A 20,311-nucleotide genomic window follows, 5' to 3' on the forward strand; every position below is an offset into this window, starting at 1 on the left:
GGAGGAGATGGAAGGAGAAGAGGGAGGGGAAACTGTTCAGTATGTAAAATAAATGACAATGTTATTTTAATAAAAAAATAAAATAAAATGGAAAAAAGCAAAAAAAGAAGGAGGAAGGAAGGAAGGAAGGAAGGAAGGAAGGAAGGAAGGAAGGAAGGAAAACCTTCCAATGATCTGAAATTATAGCAGAGCCAATACCCTGGCAGCCACTAGAGGGAGTAAACAGAATCAAATGCCTACATGTTTTTTTTCTCAGAGAATCTAAGAGGTTTTTTGTTGCTTTCTGGTCATTTTTACTGAATTTCATAGAACACTGGATTGTAAATTTCAATACAGTGAAATAACTGCAGGAGTACATTACTCAAAATATTTTTTTAAAAAAAAACAGTGAATGATATTTGGGACCCTGAAAATTTCTAGCATATTTCAGAGAACAGAACACCAAGTTTATGCATAAGAATGGCTGCATAACCAGGATTGTGTAGATTCATGTAAACACTAAATTCTCACCTCTCAATGAAATTGAGGTTCTACACAGCTTAAACATAACTGTCACCTGCCTGGATGGAAACTACAGTTATGCTCCCAAAAAGGCAAGGAGAACCCTCAGAAAAGCTAAAGAAATAACTGGTGACAAGTGTTTACATTTTGGCTAATCATTAGCCTAAATTAATTGACAGAGATCTCAGTATTATTGAGAAAATAAAATCAACCAAAACACCACCACCATATTTTGAGAATGCAAAATAATCTTATTTTTGAATCATTATGCTATATCATTTTAAATACCCAGTTTTCAAACAGCATACAAAAAATCCAAGAAATATGCATGTAAAACATAGCAGTCAATTAAAACTAACTTTGAATAAAAACAAATGTTTGGCTCAACTGATTAAAATATTAAATTTGCTATTTCCTTAGATGATATGAATCAAGAAAACCATAGCTAAAATACTAATTAAAATATGGGATGCAGTCACTTCAAATAGAGAGTATAAATGAAAAAATTAAAAAGAAACAAAAGAAATTCCAAATTAAAAAGTATAACAACGAAAATGAAAACTCCAATCTCAGGGAACAGCAGGAGACTGAGCAGCCAGAAAAAAAAATAGGGAGCTTTAAGAAAAACCATCTGAGAATCATCCAGGCTGAGAGGCATAAAAATAAGAATAAAGATAAATGAACCATGGCTTGAACATAAGGGAAATCATCACTGCACAAGAGTCCCAGGAAAGATAGGGGGAAATTAGAAAGAGTGTTTGAAGAAACCATTATTACTTCGCCAAATTCACAAATATCATAAATCTACAAATTTAAGACCACTAAACTTCAGAAAGGCAAAATCAGGAACATACACACCTAGATACTTCATGATCCATCAAAATCTATTAAAAAGAGAATCATAAAACCAATAGAGAAGTAACTGGTTATATATAAGTGATCCTTAACTCATACCTTGTTTCTTGTTTTTTTCCTTAGAAGATATGATTAAATATAAAATATTAGTGTGAAAAGTCCTTCTGTATATGTGTTTTTATTGGTTAATGAACAAAAAAGCTGCTTTGGCCTGTGATAAAACAGAGTAGAGCTAGATGGGAAAATTAAATATTGCTGACAGAAAGAAGGCAGAGTCAGTGAAAAGACATGTAGCCACAGCAGGAAATAGATACCTCTGACAAAGTCCACTGAAACTTTGCTGGTAGGCCATGACCTCGTGGTGATGCACAGATTAATGGAGATGGGTTAGTTTAGAATATAAGAGCTAGCTAAAAATATGCTTAAGCTACTGGGCAAACAGTACTGCAAATAATATAGTTTCTGTGTGATTATTTCAGGTCTGAGTGGCCAGAATGAACAAACAGCTTCCGGCAACAGATTGGCACCAATGTGCGTGACTACATCCATAAAACCTGAGAGAGCATTTTTTTCCAGAAGGGCTCTGTTTGGCTCCTTTAAGAGAGGTCTTCCTGACTCAGTGGTAGCAGGGGTAAAATGTGTGGTTTTGAAACAGCGGCATCCTGGTTCATGTTGCCAGCATGAACTCTGGCTCTTTCAGGAGGCAGAGCACTTTAATTGTGAGCAGCAATTAAACATACAAACTTTTTAATGGCATGCAACATAGACTAGCTGCATACCTGGAACTGGGGCAGTGTGTATGGCTCACTCTGCCACATTGGACTGGATTGAGTCAAAAGGAAAGCAGTCTTAGTCCTAGTCACACCATTTAGCATTTTAAGAAGCAAGCAGTCCTGCTCAGAAAAGGATTACAGATATGCAATAAAGACAGACTGAGATGGAAAAGACCTCTAAATGGGTCACAGTGTTGGAGAAATGTATGTAGGCTTGAGAGAAAGAGAGGAAAAAGAGTATAGACAGTTATAATATAAAAGAGTACAGTCATAGGTTAAAACAGTAAAGATAATAAAATAAATATTAAACTTGTAGGAAAAAGTTAGTAGAGTAAGAAAAATAAGCCACGTAAAGATGGAATATACACAGAGAGTCTGGATTATGTGTATTATTGTGTTTTCTTTGAATTTTTTGACTTTGAATGAGCTAAGTACAGAGAGACATTTCATTGTAAAGGCTGCTAAGATAAACCAGCATAAAGGTATCTTGACTTCAAAATTTGGGTCTAAGGATATGTTGCTTTGGAAAAGAGGTTCTACTCTTGTTTCCACAGATGGGGAGAACCTTTGGATTCCTTCCAGACTAATGTGGTTTGATGAAACAAAACCACCCAAAAGGTCTCTGTGAAAATCCCCCCAAAGAAAATACTTTGCCCAACAAAGAGCAAGAAGTTTGGCAAAAACTAAGCCCAAATTCCCAAATATTGTTTATAAATGTTTGTTTACATTTAAAGGGAGATATGCTATAGAGATTTGCATGGGTATGGATCTTGGTTTATGGATACAAATTTAAGACCAATTTTGTTATATGTATATTTCTACTCTTGATTAAGGTATTGTGTTTGTGCAGCTCATTTAAAAATGCAAAGTATAATTAAGAAATATTCTAAATAGTCAAGCATCTAGTCATGTTAGTTAGGCTTTCTAGATATATATTTCAGTTAGATAGGTATTCTTCAAATCTTTCAGAGACCTTCAGAATATGGCATTTAAAATGTTTTAAGAACTTAGGACTTTTCGTAACAATGAGATCCATCTGCTCCTGGCAGCACCAATGTACTTCAAGAGGAAGATGGGCATCGAGAGAATCCTTATGGAGTTTGCTAGCCATTTGAACAAGAAACTGCTCTTGCCTGAATTGCTTAATGGTATGCTGTATGAACTGGACATGCATGACCCACAGAAAAATGACTTCTGAACTTGCCTAAAGGTGAGACAGTCCTTCAGGGTTCTTGCTTCATGAAAGAGTCTGCAAGACATTCTGAAGACACAGAAGAAAGTGACTGACAAACTGCCAATATAGGCAGAACTGTCTTTGAAATTTCCTTCTTCATGGGAGTCTGACAGATACTACAGGCCTGTAGGATGAAGATGGATGCTCCAACAATACAGAAGGACTTTGGGTGGCTGTCCATGACGTGAGATGTCAATTCTAGAGTTTTGGAAGTTGCATGCAATGCACTTTATTTAGGTAATATTATATCCTTCTGGGGTCTTTGATGGAGTTGAAGAATAGAAGGTTATAATTATTGTTTTCCTTAGCTATGATAAAAGATAAACTAGATATAAATATTATAACTGTAATTCTTGCTTGATACCTGTTTTGTTATATGTAATTTTACTATGTTAAAATTAAAACCTTTGTTTTATTTAAACAAAAAAGGGGAAATTGTGTAGGAAGTACTTCTGTATATGTGTTGCTTTTACTGGTTAATGAATAAAGGCCAATGGCTTAACAGAGTAAATCCAGGTGGGAAATCCAAACAGAGATGTAGAAAGAGAAAGTAGACAGAGTCAGGGAGGTGCCATGTAGCCACAGCAAGAAACAGATATGTTAGAACCATTAGATGGGGTTTACCTTGCCAGTAAACCACAAGCTTCGTAGTAAAATATAATATAAAATAATAGAAATGGGTTAATTTAAAATGTAAGACTAGCTAGTGATTGGTCAAGCAGTGTTTTAGTTAATACAGTTTTGAGTAATTATTTCAGGTCTGAGCAGCCAGGAATACGAATAAGTTTAAAAGCAGAATAAATTATAAATTATGAATAAGCTTAAAAGCAGAATAAATTACTATTAAAATATATTTCTATAAACTCCAGAACCCAGATGGATTCATCAGCACATTGTATCAAATAGTTAAAGTAAAGTTAACAATAATCCTTCATAAACTGTTTCAAAAAACTTGAGGCGGAAATATACCACAGTCTGTTCTACAAAGTCACTTTCACCCTGATACTAAAATCAAATGAAATGCTCAATGAGACTACAAGATTTTATGAAACAGTCCTCATAGTTCCAGCAATCAAATCCAATGTTACCGGAAAGGACCACATGGGCCAGTGAGATGGCTCAGGAGGTAAAGGCACTTCCCCCCAAGGCCGACAAACTGAATTCAATTTCCATACAATTGAAGGAGACCAACTCCTTTAAGTTGTCCTCTGACCTCCAAACACAGGTCATAGAATTCATGCACATCCCTCCCCACCCCGGACATACAAATAAAAAATCAATAAATGTTTTTTATACAAAGCAAAGGGCATTACATCATAATCAACTGAAGTGCAAGGCTATTTCAAAATTTAAAACCAATCTATATAAAGCATATCAATATAATAAACAAAACTAAATGATCATTTCCATAGACATAGGAAAACAATTTTGCAAAAATCCAACACTCTTAACAGTGAAAACACTCAAAACAGAAGGAATCATTTTCAGTCAGATTAAGAACATCTTTAAAATCACAGCATTGTGTTGAATACTCAAAATCGGAGAGATTTCCTATCCTCTAAAATAGCGCAACACAAAGCCATTTGCTATAATCAATATTGACGAGGAAGTTCTAAATGAAGCAACTTGCAAGAAAAACTTGCATTCATAGCAGAAACAAAACCATGCAGCTAACTTTGGGAGTCATACTTTGCATGGAAAATGCTAAAGATAATCCCAAAGAGAGCTAAGAAATAAATTATGCAAATGAAATGTATGATATCAATATGGAAATGTTAATATCATGTCTATAAACAAACAATAAACAATCTAAACCTAGCTAAATTAAATTCTTTCATTTAAAACAGAATTAAAGGGATATGTAGGAAGAAACAATAGAACTACAAAACATATTTAGAAACCTACAAGGTAACATGAAGATAATTTAGTATTAAACAAATGTGAAGCTACTTAATGTTTATTGAGTGGAAGGATTAATAAGGGGCAAAATTGATCTACAGATTCAGTTCAATCCTATTTTAAAAGTCCAATGTACTTTTAGTTGAAATTGATACTGATTATAGAATTAATGTGGATTTGAATGGGACCCGGAGTAGCAACAAAAAAAAAAAATCTTAAACAGAACAAAATTGATGGCTTTACATTTAATCACTGAAAGATTCACTATATAGCAATAACAATTCAAGTATCAAAGGTGTTGGCATAAGAAACAGAAATGCTGACCAATGGACCAGAATGGGAAGCCCATCACTAACCCCACAGCCAAATAACAGTGCCAAGACAGACTTCAACAGCACAATAGCCATACACTAATGAATCACAAGCAAAAATGAAGTCAGAATGGATTATAGTGAAGACTATGAGACTCTTAAAAGGAAACAAAAGGATAAACTAAGACTATCAAAGTTTAAAATGTACTTTTCAAAAGACTTAAAAAGTAAAAAATATAATTGACAGAAGTGGAGAAAATGTTAGTAAGTCATATTATGTTTAATAAGCTTCCAACAGTCAGGATACTGTGTGGTATTATATACAGTATTAATGCAAAAGAAAGAACTCTACAACTCAACAAAAGCAATAAGTAAGAGCCAGATATGGTCTCAAATAGGCATTCCTAATATATATATATATATATATATATATATTAGATGTTATATATATACATATATATATATATATGAGAAGAGCACCTTATTAGTCGTTAGGAACTCAAAACCACAATAAGCTGTCATTTCACACACAAGTAGGATGGTGATAATAAAAACACATTGACAGTACCAAGGTTTGGTGTGCATGTTAAGAAATCTGGACTTCATACATTGCTGCTATGAAGGGAAACAAGGAAGGCCCTCTGGAAAGTATTTTATAGACTGAACATATCACTGATGTGGTAGCCATAAATTATTCTCCTAAAATAAACAAGAGAATTCAATACAAACATTAATATACAAAAAAAAACATTATTCAACTATAAGAAGGAATGAAGTATTTATACAATCTCAACAGTATCCCAAAAAGTAAATACAAAGGCCATATAATGTGTAGTTTTACTTAAGCCCAGCAGCAAATATCAATCAGAAAGTATTAGTAGTGTTCAGGGCCAGGAATACTTGCTTAATGAACACAGGAGCTTTTTTACAATATGATGATGGTGTGAAATTAGAGTTCTGTTGGCTGTCAACCTTGTCAACAAACTGAAAAAACATTAAAGAAGACATTTCATGACAAATAAAATTAACTGAATAAAATCCCAAAAATGTTGCAGCTGTTGTGTCTCCTGTGAATTCTCTGAAAACATATATCCAAAATCTTTACAGTGTTTAAATCTTAAATGAAATTATCATTGCATTTTTAACCTTCCCACATTTAATGTCATAGTGAGAAGTGCATCTGTTAGAAGTAAAATCACTACAGGAAACTTTGGTTAACGTTTAGAAATAACTTTTCTTTGCACACAGAATTAGACTTGAATGACTCCAGCTCTACAGTAAAACCACTTTATCCAACTCCACAGAATTAAATGGACCTCGGGAACCAGAGTAACTGGGAAGCACTAGCCTTTTCAACAGACTCTTAAATTGTAGATGGATGATAGTAACATTCTATTGCTGAAAAGCTATTCATGAGTACCTGGAAAATGTGATGATCCAACTATTTTCAGTGAATCTTGAGTCAAGCGAAAACTTCTTGGCAATCGAGCCAAATATCCAACTATAAAAAACAAAAAGAAAACAAATAACTTGTCTGTCTTGTAAAAATTCCAAAATATTAATATAAGAGTACCTTGCCTCCACTGCAAGGAGCATAAATCAGTCTCCTATGACATGTTCTCTACTGTTCTGCATACTCCTTAAAGAATTTAATATAACAGGGTAATGACTTACCCCCGTTATAAATCTTAACCCAGCCTTTCTGTGTCTACTTAACAATACTCTCCCACCTTACAGGGCCCAAATCAAATGCCTCTCCTGTCTTCATTACTCAGCTATCATAGAAAATAACTGGCATCTCTCTTTTAACAATCTACAATGGAATGCAGTTAATCATACATGCACACTATTCTTCTTGCTACAAACTCCATTGATGGAAGCACCAGTGTTTAAGTCAAGACCCATTTATCAAGAACCATTTGCAAGCACCTCACCTTTAACATGGAAACTATTAAAACCGGAACTATAAAAAACATCTTGACAGTCTCCCTTCATTGTTGGATGAGCATATATATTATGGAATGGTGCTGGGGACAGAATGAATGGGGAAGGCTATGCAATGACTGTAAAGCATTAACCCCAAAGAGCCTTGGCAGCAAGCAAGTAAAAGGGGAGATCATGGCATTGAAGGCTGGAGCAGAGCTTATTGAAAATTCTGCCACTTCCTGAAATTGAGAAAGTTACTTTAAACCACCAGTTGGAGGGTTTCATCTGCAATGAGATTGATAGTAACTCCAACCTTACAGGTTTATTGTAGGAGCTGTGAAGTGCTCTATAAACATCAGCCTTTACTACTCACAGTTACACGCTAAGATACTAATTGCTTATGCTGTTTTTTTTTTATAATCCTTATTGGAGAAAAGGAAAGCCAGGCAACATTTTAAAACAAAAACACAATCTTTCATTACCAGGTATAAGGCCAACAGCTATAATCAAATGCATCTTCCTTAGACAGAATAATTAAAGACAATGAATTCTCACAGAACTATCTTTGCACTAGACACCTGGTCTTTATAATATATAAGGAGTAATCGTCATACCCCCACTCCCATGGTGTCTAGTATGCCTTCTGTTGCTGTGATAAACACTATGCCTCAAATCAGCATGGGACAGGGTGCAGAGAGGGTTTATTTCACCTTTCAGGTATACACCGACAATGTATACATTGTCCCGGAAAGCCAAGGCAAGGACTCAAGTCCAAACCTGGAGTAAGAAAGTGAAGTAGAATCATGGGGGAACACTACTTGCTGGCTTCCTTCCTCTGGCTTGTTCAGCCTGCTTTCTTACACAGCCCAGGACAGGGATGACACCACTCCCAGAGAACTGGTCCATCCCACATCAAAAGCAATTAAGAAAATACTTCCCAGACATGCTCACAGGTCAATCGGGTAGAAACAAATCTTTAGTTGAGTGTTCCTATCCCCAAGTGCCTATAGTTTGTGTCAAGTTACAAGCACACCCCTTTTCTTTCCTTACTCCGCCCTATTTCTTTCTTCGCATTCCTTCTACGTTTGTATCCTTGGTTCTCCCTCATATGAACAAATTTTAACTTCTGACAAGTGTTATCTTTAGTACATTGCCTTAGGATCTATAGAACACGGCTTATTAGTAGTAAGGCTACACCTTAAAATACACACACAATACAATCACAGCGTGCTACTTTTAAAAAAAAGACAAAGCTAGTAAACTTTCTTTAGTTTCTCCAGCATAAATATATTTTCAAACTGTGAGAAGAGTTTTCACTTTAAATCCCCAAACCCAAGTGACACCCTGCATTTTACATCGAGAGCCAATAGAGGGCGCTCCACCACCAAAGATGTTTCAAAAGCTCATTGTGACAGCACAGGTACAGCACCATACTAAAGACACTATAGACGGCCGCTCTAAAACACAAGGTGGGCGGTGACCCACGAACTTAAGTTTATTAAGGCACTTTTCATTGAAAGCTTCACATCTGAACAATCTCCTGCAGCTACGCCTCATTCGCATTCGCGTTCCCACCGCGATCTTCCCTATCGTTCTCTTTCAGACTCCGAAACAAGGCTGCCCGGTGGGACGGGGACGGGGTCACGTGACTCGGGCCCACCGCAATTCTCGTGAGGAGCCGCGGCCGCCGGAGCGCCCTCCGTGCGGCGCCGAGCCTCACCTGCAGGGGGCGCCCGCAGCAAGGCGGAGAGCAGGACGGCGGCCACCGACAGCGCCGGGAGCGCGGAGCCCTCAGTCCCGGCCCGCCGCCGGCCCCGCGGAGCCCGGCCCGGGGCCAAGGCCTCCATCCACACGCCGCCGCCGGCCGAGCCTCGGCGCCGAAGGTCGTTACCTGGCGCGCGCCCACCCGCCGCCGGAAGTTGGCGGACGGCGGGCCGGAAGGACGGACCGACGGACACGCCGCCGCTTCCGCTCGGGCCGTCTGCGGGAGGTGTGCTAGCCAGGGAGCTGGCTTGGGAGCGCGCGGGAGGCTGGGGGGTCGATCCGCAAGGGGCTCCTTTGCCTTTGAGGCCACCGCACCCCTGAGGGAACCCGCCAGAACCGAAGTGGCTTGTCAGAGATTCCAAAGCTAGGAGAAGAATCTTGTGCCCCAGAGTTCTAACCTTGGCCTTTCTCTGGTGTCTGTGGTAGAAAGGAAGACCCTCCTGACTACCCTGGCAGTGTATTGAGTTTCAGCCTTTGGGTGCCTACTCATGACTGCAGATCCTGGGGACTAATGACAAGGCACGTTTAGGTCTCATAAAGGAACTGACTATAGCAATGCCAACAACTTGTACATTCTCCGAACTTCATGGAAGCGAGATGCAGTGAACACCTAGAAGGGATTAAAGGTTTTGCCTAAAACAGATGACATGTTGGGAAAACAGATGAAATGACCCTAGATGAAACTGAGTCAGCTTGGAAGATCACCTTTCAGAACCTGAATCCTGGAAAACATACCAAATCAGCTAAGAGGCCATTTATAGTGAGAGTGTATTTTAAGGTGAAAGAGAATCATACTTCACTTTTCTGCCTTTGGACGCATTTAATGATAGTCGAGCTGTGGTAGAAATAAATCTTAAATATTTTAGACAACTAAAAACAGTCTTGCTTCACTTTAATATGAAGAAATGAGCGGTATGGGGTGAATTAAAAACTCTGACGTCATGTTTTGGATATACTGTGTCCAGGACCTCGTGCTGAAAGATTTAACCATTTATTTTCAATTTTACCTCTTGTTTAGTGGTGTATCTCAAATTTTCAAACATCGTCAAAGGGGGCGTGGCCACTGCTTATACAAACTACCTTACAGTTGATCTGATTTATATATTCTGTTCCTGAATATTGTACAAGCTTGCTTTGGTTTTGTTTGTTTGTTTCTATTTTTGTTTGCTTGCTTGATTCATATAAGGAAGGTGTGGATTTTTATCCCTCAAATTCTAATACTTCAATTTAGTTGCAGTTTTCACACACCAAATTGTCTATTTAAAAACATCTCTTAAATGGACTGGTACACCTATCATTTAAAACGGATTTTTTTATATGTTGCCATTTACTGAAATAACGTAAAAACCCTCATTGCTTTACCTCTGGACATTGTGGTGTCCTTAAAGAAACTGAGGATAATTTTAATCATATAAGGATGCACCTTTACTTTGGCTATAATTTCTGAATTACTTTCCTTAAAAATGAATATAATGCATGTTCATTGTTGCAGTGTGTTTAAATTAAACATACCATTTTTATCACATATCAGCTAAATACTTAGTTCTAGTTTGTATGTCAGAGATAGAGACTGTATATGTGGTATATTCACTAGATCAACTTCAGTATATTCTTTAAGTGATTATCTTACCCACAAAATATAAACATGAAAAAACATATTTGTACTTATATGTAAATATGTATATGATATTAGTTTCCTGAGTACTGGAGAAAAAAGTGTAATAGAAATATTACTAGCCCTTTTGGGGGATGGTTCCTAAGCAATACATTATGATTCACATAATAAGTAGTTCCATGAGCTATGGTTCTACCTGTTGCCAAGCAACAAAGGCTCTTCCTTTTTCTTTTATTCTGCCCTATTTATGTACTTTCCTATCTCTCTTTCGTCAGAAAAAAAATACCTTGAGATTAAAAAAATACTAAATTTAGAAAATTGAATTAATAATTTTATGCTAGATTAATCTTAATCTCCCGTTATTGGAAATATAGGCTCTTAATAGCTAAAGAAAAAAGAATTATCAAAAGAAATTAATTTGCAATCCTTAAAAATGATGCAAAATTCCATGGATATGGAGGTTCAGAACAAACTCAGAAAGATAAGTATCCCTAAAAGGTTCGCCTTCTCAGGAGCAAAGACTATTGAGCATCCAGATTACCCGCACTACTGCGATCTCTTCCGGAAAATGAACATGCCGTTTGTGAAAGGAGTCGAAGACAGGCATAACTATGGCAGATTTGAAAAGAAAGGCAGCCCTGCATTTTTAAAATTTCATCCTTATCCCCCTTCAGTGCTGCCAGATTACCACGTTCACTACCCTTATCCCCCACCCTATGGGAGGGAGTATCCACTGTTTCCACTTCGTGATGATGTGCCCTTAGGTGATCCCTGCTCAGGATTCCTGAGCCCTGGTGCTGATGCTGACTTAAAGCCTGGCATTGGCAGAACCATACCAAACCTGGTGAGTTTCAGTGATGTGAAACCTCAAAATCGAGTTCCGAGGCCAGACAAAGGATTTCAAACAACCATCAAAAGGCAAACGGTACTATCAGAAGAGCTACAACAGAGCAGAAGATGGAATTCCAGGGAAGTACCAGACAGTTCCATAAGGGCAAAACTTGGTGGTAAGTAAAGTAACATGGCCTTGAGATGTCTCGTGTGAGGTAAAGGAGCATGAACTGGAGCTTTTCAGAATTTTAGCAGTTATAGTAGCATAAATTATAACCAGACAAATTATTTTAAGTTAGATTTTTAAGAAGGTTTTATTAAAATGATACAAATCTGCTTATAAAATGATGGAGGAGTGTTTATGTGTTACTTTCATTATTAATAAAGAAAACTGCCTTGGCCCTTTAAGAGAAAATTAGGTAGGTGGAGTAGACAGAACAGAATTGTGGGAACAAGGAAGTAGAGTTAGGAAGACGCTTTAGGGAGTCGCGTGGTGAGTCTCCATGCTGCTCCTCTCCGAGATGGACGCAGGTTAAGATCTCTCCTGGTAAGCCACAACTCGTGGTGCTACCCAAATTACTAAATATGGGTTAAAGGAAGATGTGAGAATTAACTAATAAGAGGCTACAGATAATGGGCCAGGCAGTATTTAAAAGAATAAAGTTTCCGTGTAATTATTTTGGGTAAAGCTAGCCGGCGGCGGATTAGCTGGTTGCTGGGAACTGGGCGGCGGGAACGCAGCCCCGCCGCTTCCCACTACAGATTGGCGCCCAAGTTATAGCTTTCCTTAGTTATGATAAAAGATAAAATAGATTTAAATATTGTAACTGTAATACTTGCTTGATAACTGTTTTGTTACATGTAATTTTACTATGTTAAAGTTAAAGCCTTTCTTTTTTGTTTAAACAGAAAAAGGGGAAATGATGGAGGAGTGTTTATGTGTTACTTTCATTATTAATAAAGAAAACTGCCTTGGCCCTTTAAGAGAAAATTAGGTAGGTGGAGTAGACAGAACAGAATTGTGGGAACAAGGAAGTAGAGTTAGGAAGACGCTTTAGGGAGTCGCGTGGTGAGTCTCCATGCTGCTCCTCTCCGAGATGGACGCAGGTTAAGATCTCTCCTGGTAAGCCACAACTCGTGGTGCTACCCAAATTACTAAATATGGGTTAAAGGAAGATGTGAGAATTAACTAATAAGAGGCTACAGATAATGGGCCAGGCAGTATTTAAAAGAATAAAGTTTCCGTGTAATTATTTTGGGTAAAGCTAGCCGGCGGCGGATTAGCTGGTTGCTGGGAACTGGGCGGCGGGAACGCAGCCCCGCCGCTTCCCACTACAATAAAAACAAAATTTTGTTTAAAAACCAAATATGATTTGTACTGATCAACAGCAAACATTAGAACAGATATAGTTTTATAGATAGCCTTATTTTTTTTTGGTTTTTTTTTTTTTTTTTTTTTTTTTTTGGTTTTTCGAGACAGGGTTTCTCTGTGGCTTTGGAGCCTGTCCTGGAACTAGCTCTTGTAGACCAGGCTGGTCTCGAACTCACAGAGATCCGCCTGCCTCTGCCTCCCGAGTGCTGGGATTAAAGGCGTGCGCCACCACCGCCCGGCTAGATAGCCTTATTTTACCAGAAGAGGATTTATGTATCACTTTCATAATTTCATAACAAGCTTATCTCTTTATTTTTCTCCCTTATAAACAATCTGCTGAGGAGAAAGTGAGGTTTCAGGGACTGACATGAAATGTGAAAGAAGATATAAGTAAATTGGGTAAGAACGGGAACTAAAGAGAAGCAAGCCCTCCATAAATAGCCTTATGCTTCCGAAGGCTGAATTAATGGTACTACTGTCGTCTGTGCTAGGATTCTCTGGACACATTTGTAGTGAGAAATATCTCCAAAGGAAAACCACAACAACCACGTCCTGTGTAGGGAAGTGTGCATGGTAGGCAGGGAGGGAGGGATAAAAGATTAGCATCTTTGACTGTGGGAAAAGGAAAAGGTCAAACCTGTGGCGGAGGTGCTTGGCTTGCTGTGGTGTCAGAAACTGCAGGATGCTTCCACGGTTCATTCAAAGCCTTAGATGATGAAGGAAGACAATGTGTGAAGGAGGGCAAGGCCGCCCATGTTGGCACAGTAGAGATGCATACTTTCTGACATTCCTCTCAGAGAAATAGTGAAGTTATGAGGTACCAAGCAAGAAAAAGGAAATCGAAATGAAAAAGAGTAGTCAGCATGACTCCAGCCTCACCTTCCAACCACCTGTAAGGTGGAAGAGAGAAACTGAAGAGGGATAAGCAGGGGGAAGCATGGTACTTTTTGCATATCACTCCACTTATGGTCTTCAAGGTGGGCTTAGGGGAATGCCTGAGTTATAGAATTCCTGTGTAGAGTACTAATGAGGTCAGCATATTTTGAGTTGGTTATCTGAAAATTCTATCTGGGAAAATAAGTTACTGATCAGCAAACAGATTTGTTTCAACAAGAAATAAACACTATGTTTGTTACTAGAAATCAAAAAAAGGAGCGTGGGTTCATTCTTTATTAATATTCCAACATATAATAGCTTATTACTAATAATACATCATTAAAAGAGATAAAGTCATTTTAGATGCATATGCTACTTATACCAGGAAAGCACAAAACCCCTGTCCAATATAATTTCAAAGGGAACATTGTTGATCAGTTCTTTGTTTTTGTTTGGTGTTTTTTTTTTTTTTTTGAGACAGGGTTTCTCTGTATATCTCTGACTGTCCTGGAACTCATTCTGTAGACCAGACTGACCTCGAATTCAGAGATCCACCTGCCTCTACCTCCCAAGTGCTAGAATTAAAGGCATGTGCCACGGCTGCCTGTCTGTTGGTCAGTTCTTGAAAGTAGTTCTTACCCTGAATTCATAAAATATCATTACAAAAGACTTTAGGGTGAAGAATGTCTTGTTAAAAACACTAAATTACCAAGACAGTTTGGATAAACATGGTACCAACACTTAGAATGAAATTTAGGTCTTATCTGAGCTGTTATGTGGCCCAGGGCCAGTTAGAATTCTCTGTCTACCTGTGTGTCCTTGCTTATAAACTAAGGAGAGTGATTCATAGCATGTTAATAGTCACTATTTTATATGAATAGAATCCCAATACTGTCTAATCTTTTCATGTTTTTGTTCCTGGATGGCTCTTTTTATACTCTAACAGGCAATGGTTCTAAACTTAGTCTAATTATGTCTGAGCTCTCTCCTAGACACTCCCTCTTATTGCAGCAGATGGCTTGTTTTCCTTGCCATAGCTAAAGTGAGTTTGTCTATTGTCACCTGCCTTCCTTCACTTTGGACTCCATCTGATGTCAATGTTTGAACCTTCTGTGTGTCTTTCCATCTCTCCATCCTCCTAAGGCATTTATAAAAATACATACATAAGACTGGCTACACATACATGTCAGTTATGAAGGGTGAGAAATCAAAAGTCAAGCAGTCTGGAGATTTGCCTCTTCGTGAAGCTTTCCGGACTTGCAAAAAGCTGCCTACACCCCCTGTCCCTTGGATGGCAGAAAGAAATGGAGCTTCAATGAGTCATCATTTTGATTATGAAAGTAATGTAAGCAATAATTTTATGTGTACTAATCAGTGGTTCATAAACATGTTGGACACTTAAACTGCATGCCACAAACTTGACTCACTCTTTGCTGTTCTTTAACTTCTTCTTTCAATGGTGATAACAGTAAAGATAAAGAAAACACAACTTAGAATGGTCAAAACAGCTCCATCTGAATAAGAAATGTATTCATTATTGGAACCCAGAATAAGCTGGGAATGGGGTGCCAGAGTGGAATCGAGAGATGACCACTGAACACCTGGGCTATACAAACCACCTCTCACAATCTTTCCTTTGCCCACATCTCTGTCCACATAGCTCCCAAATATTAACTTCTGGATCCCAGATTTGTACAGTGCCTTAATTCACGGAGCAAGACTCTGATTAGAGGACAAAGAAGATGCTTCTGTCCCTAGAGCATTGCAGGACTGTGTATGGAAGCTATCGGAGTCACCCCAGCACCCTCACTTCTGTTAGTCACCTGAGGAACTCATAGGGACTTCTGAAAGTTTTAAACTCTCTAAAACACTATCTAGAACCCATCTAGAGGTTGAGCCCAAGGATCTCCCATGCTGACACTTTCTCCTCCTGCTCTTCCACCACTCCCTCCTGACTCGGTGCGACGGCTGTAACTTTCCCTCTGTAGTTTCCTCACAGCCCTCTGCCTTCGCAGACCTGGCTCCTACAGCACATGCTATTTCCCTGCCTGCAACAACTGCTTTTCATCCACTTCCCCTTTTTCAAAAATTTAAGTCCTATTTAATTTTCAAGATTAGATCAGTTGTCATCCTCAGGAAGATGTTCCTAACTCCTGACAATCTGGTTGGACTAGATAACCCTTTTCTGCAACCTCACAGAACTCTGATCTCCACTATTGTTGCAGTTGCCTCATAGTGGTTTCAGTGCTCATGTGCATGAAGTTTCTGCTCGTCCATCAGCACCTCAGAACCAAACTCCGCTTTTCATTTTGATGTGCCCTTTAGTTTCTACTTACAGTGCAGCAAATACTTTGAAGGCTATATCTTTGCTAAATATATTATATGGTTAGTGTTTTAAGATTTCTAGTCTATAATTAGATGGGTCTGCATAGTATCCAGAATTGCTTTTTGCTACTACCATCCCTAGTATGTGTATGTGCACACACACACACAACTATATACAGATCCCTAGTATTCAACAGTCCTCTTACAATAGCAAATTAAGCAATCAAGTAATTCTTTCACCTGTTGTAATTTACTGAGCACATAAATCTCAGAAATATTGTGTCTTTGTAGCAATTCACATTGCAGATATCATCCTTACAGACTTCTCTGAAAGATTCAGGAAATTAATTAAATAATTCATTACAAATGCATAATATCATATAAAATAGCTCTCTAGTAGGGAAACATTGGGGGTTTTGTTTGGTTGGCTTTTTGAAATGGATATTTTATTGTCTTGATTCCTTCATGTCATGAGTTGGACAGCTTAGCCTGTATATTAATTATATGATTTCTTTCAATTCTATATAAAAAAAGAAACTAAATGAGAAGTTACAGGAATTTGGACACACATAGTGTTCGACCAGGATTGATGTAGGCGATGTGGAAACAGAAGTTGGTGGGCATCTCCAGAAGGAAAAGTGTACATTAGTCGGAACAGCTGGAGCACCTCTGCCTCTGCAGGATGGGAGCATGTATGCATGCGGTGTGTGGGTCTTGAGGCTTTACAGGACAAAATGAGAGTGGGGGTACTTTAGAGATAGAAGACTCAATCTGAAGGTAAGTTCCCCTGCAGTCTGGAAGTGGAGATACCAACGGGTTTGGTATGTGGCCCTTCTTATCAGAATTTTGCACAGGGTTTATCAGTCAAGTCAACTGTCATGTCCAAAGTTTTTCCGGGCACCTGAGGCTTTTAGTTCATGAACCCTTTATTCTCAACCCTTAGGACAGATTTAAAAAAAGGAGGTGGATTTTTTTTTCTTCATTGGATACTTACTGCAGAAAGGGGGATGATGAGCTAGCCTCTTTCACCCGGCTCTAAGGGAGAATAGATTGGATTGATTTTATAGAGCAGAGGAGAGTTTTAACTTGATCAGCTGTGAGGCATCATTCTACCACCTTCACGCACTCCTAGAGAAACCTCTACAAAGCTTGAGGACTGAAAATGGATGACTTGGTTACAGAATGAAGCTGAGAGATTGCCCAGAAAGGTGGAGGAGGAGGATTAGCAATGGGAGACACAAAGATGAGTCAGTGAGGGGAGGTGGGTATCAGTATACAGAGGATCCCATGTAGTGGGGGAGGGATTTATAGTGTGTCTCAAAGGACTGTAGTATTTGGCAGGAGAGAGTTAGGGAAGAGTGTGAAGGATGCCAGCAGAGTTGATAAATATAACTTGTCATTCAGTATTTAAGAAAGGGTCTAGGGTGGTAAGAGGCTGGAAAAATCAAACTGGATCAAGGAGATAATATTTAATTAGAGCCAGGCAGTGGTGGCACACGCCTATAATCCCAGCACTTAGGAGGCAGAGGCAGGCAGATCTCTGTGAGTTCAAGCCCAGCCTGGTCTACAAGATCTAGTTCCAGGATAGGCTCCAAAGCTACAGACAAACCCTGTCTCAAAAAACAAAACAAAAAATATTTAATTAGAAGTATATGGTTATGCATATCTTATCCACATGTCTTATTCTTAAAAACAGATGTAGAAATTTTTAAATTTAAGAAACTTGCATTAATAGTCCCAAGAAAGATTCAGGACTATTAACCATTATCATGATTCATTTTAGTTTTCCTATGAACAAAATGAAGTTGAGTCAAGTTAACAACTTTAATTTCCACGAGCACTTACTTAGAAGTCAATTTGTTACTAAGTACAGAATGTTACAGAGCACATATGGACAGTCTATATGGACATAATCATAAATAAAATGTGCTTTAAAATCAATATTTTGAACATTACTGTTGTGTTGTGATTATGGTTTTATAACTTTCATTTGTTAAAGGAAAAACTTAAAGCATATTGTTAGATCAGGCAGAAACAAAAACAGATACATGTCAATGGGACAGTAAAGGGGGAAGGAAAGTGTTTTTTTGCAGTTGGGGAAAACGGGCCTGAAGATGTGTCACAAAAGCAGCAGACAGTGTGACCTGGCAGAGACTATTGCAGTGGCTCCTCACTGGCAGCAGCTGGTCTAGCACTTGATCATTTGTCCTTTGAGTCTCTTTTGGAATCATGAATCTCAAGAGTGTTATTTCCCTGTACTAATATGCCAGTATTGAAGGCAAATGGCCAGGAAAGTGTTTAGATTCTCCTTCGAAGCCAATCATTATATTGTGCAAAACTATCAAAATTGAAACAAACGAAAACATTAAAATCATAAAATAAGCATTTTAGAGGTTTGATGTTTCTCCTTAGTCGAATATAAAGGCATGTGCTGATTCCCAAGGAACACAATGGGACTATGAAGTTTTATGGGTGCCACCATTTTGGTTTGTGTCATGTGGTGATGTTTAACCAAAATGGTGGTAAAGTCACATGACCTTTGCCTTTATATCATTAGCAAAGATGGAAGCCCAGATGCTTGGTTACTTCCATCTTGATGAACTCCCTAGCCAAGATGGCAGCAAACCATGGTTGTTTTTTCTGCTCAAGTGCAGTCAGTCACATGGTAAAGTGAGCCCACCCTCCACTGTGGCACAAGTCCCTGTGGAATCCACCATTTTGAAGATCAAATGTGGATTGTTATACCATTTTCTTTAAAAATACAGTCGTTAGGTAAATGAGTATGGATATAAGAGAAGATGGTACCTATGGTCTAGGCAAGTTGGCCCAAAAGAGCTAAATAAAGAAAATGGGGAAGGAATCTCATGACCCCAGCTGTTTTATCTACTGAAGTTATCTAAATCAGTGAGGATTTGGAGGCCGAGAGTACTTCCAAGGGTGGTCATTGTCTAAGTGACAGGGCCAGATATGAATTCAAAGCTCACATGTGAGACAGTACATCTAGATTTCTGACTAATATGGACCTTTAAGACTGTTATTTTCATGTATAAATGTTGTGGTAGTTTGAATGTAATTGCCTCTATAAGTTCAAAGGGAGAGACACTATTAGGAGGTATGGCTTTGTTGGAGTAGGTAGGGCCTTGTTGGAGGAAGTGTGTCACTGTGGGGGCAGACTTTGAGTTATCTCATGCTCAAGATACTGTCCAGTGTCTCAGTCCACTTCCTGTTGCCTTCTGATCAAAATGTAGCCAGCACCATGTCTGCCCGCACACTGCCATGCTTCCACCATGATGAAAATAGACTGAAACTATGAAGCTCTAAGCAAGTCACCCCAATTAAATGTTTTTCTTATAAGAGTTTCTGTGGTATGGTGTCTCTTCACAGTAATAGAAACCCTAAGACAAATGTTTAGACAAATCTGTGCAATGGACAAAGCTGTTACCAAAGAAAAACACAGAACATAACAGCAAGTCTGCTAAACACAAAGAAGTAGTTTAAGCAACAGCAAATCAAACTAAGAACGACTGGTAACAGTAGATGACTTAGATAATGCTTCTCTAAACTACAAGAAACGGTTACATAGAAGCTTTGTCTAACACTACTATCTATCGCATGGTGTTTAGAATAAGACAGATCCGCAAAGGAGGAAGCCAAGCAGTACCAGTCATGTGTTAAAATGGTTTGCCTCCAATACACTTCAATGGTTTAGTCCCCATAGAAGGGCTAGATATGGCTCCACTATACCAAATAAGCTTTATAAATGAACAAGAATGTTTGTTTCCACGAATTTTAAAACAGAGCATTTCACCTGGGAACCCACATAACCTATCTCTGGGGTAAATGAATCACTATTATTTATTTCAAGCTTAAAAAGTGTACTAGGAGTGGAGAAACAGTCTTGGGTCAAGTATTCTGCTTGGCTAGCACTCTAGATATATGCGTAAGCTGTGGTTTGTACCTTCTATGGCTATAGTAGCTGCAGCTCAAAGTGAACATTGGGTTTACTATAGATACAGATATCCACAAATT

General features: G+C 38.4%; 2 protein-coding genes across 2 annotated transcripts in view; one reads left to right on the forward strand and one right to left on the reverse strand.

The window, feature by feature from the left end:
• The window catches only part of LOC119811694 (zona pellucida binding protein), an 84,023-nt gene extending 73,717 nt beyond the window's left edge, over window positions 1–10,306 (reverse strand). Inside the window, exons 1-3 of the mRNA XM_042055086.1 lie at window positions 10,271–10,306; window positions 9,220–9,712; window positions 6,994–7,074 (exon numbers count right to left, since the gene is read on the reverse strand). Coding sequence (XP_041911020.1) covers window positions 6,994–7,074; window positions 9,220–9,712; window positions 10,271–10,306 — 610 coding nt within the window. The remainder of the gene's footprint in view (window positions 1–6,993; window positions 7,075–9,219; window positions 9,713–10,270) is intronic.
• A 1,008-nt stretch (window positions 10,307–11,314) lies between these two features.
• Window positions 11,315–20,311, forward strand: part of Spata48 (spermatogenesis associated 48) — a 40,703-nt gene continuing 31,706 nt past the window's right edge. Inside the window, exon 1 of the mRNA XM_038317350.1 lies at window positions 11,315–11,885. Coding sequence (XP_038173278.1) covers window positions 11,315–11,885 — 571 coding nt within the window. The remainder of the gene's footprint in view (window positions 11,886–20,311) is intronic.

Source organism: Arvicola amphibius, chromosome 1 (genome assembly GCF_903992535.2).
Source record: "Arvicola amphibius chromosome 1, mArvAmp1.2, whole genome shotgun sequence".
Lineage (NCBI taxonomy): Eukaryota > Metazoa > Chordata > Mammalia > Rodentia > Cricetidae > Arvicola > Arvicola amphibius.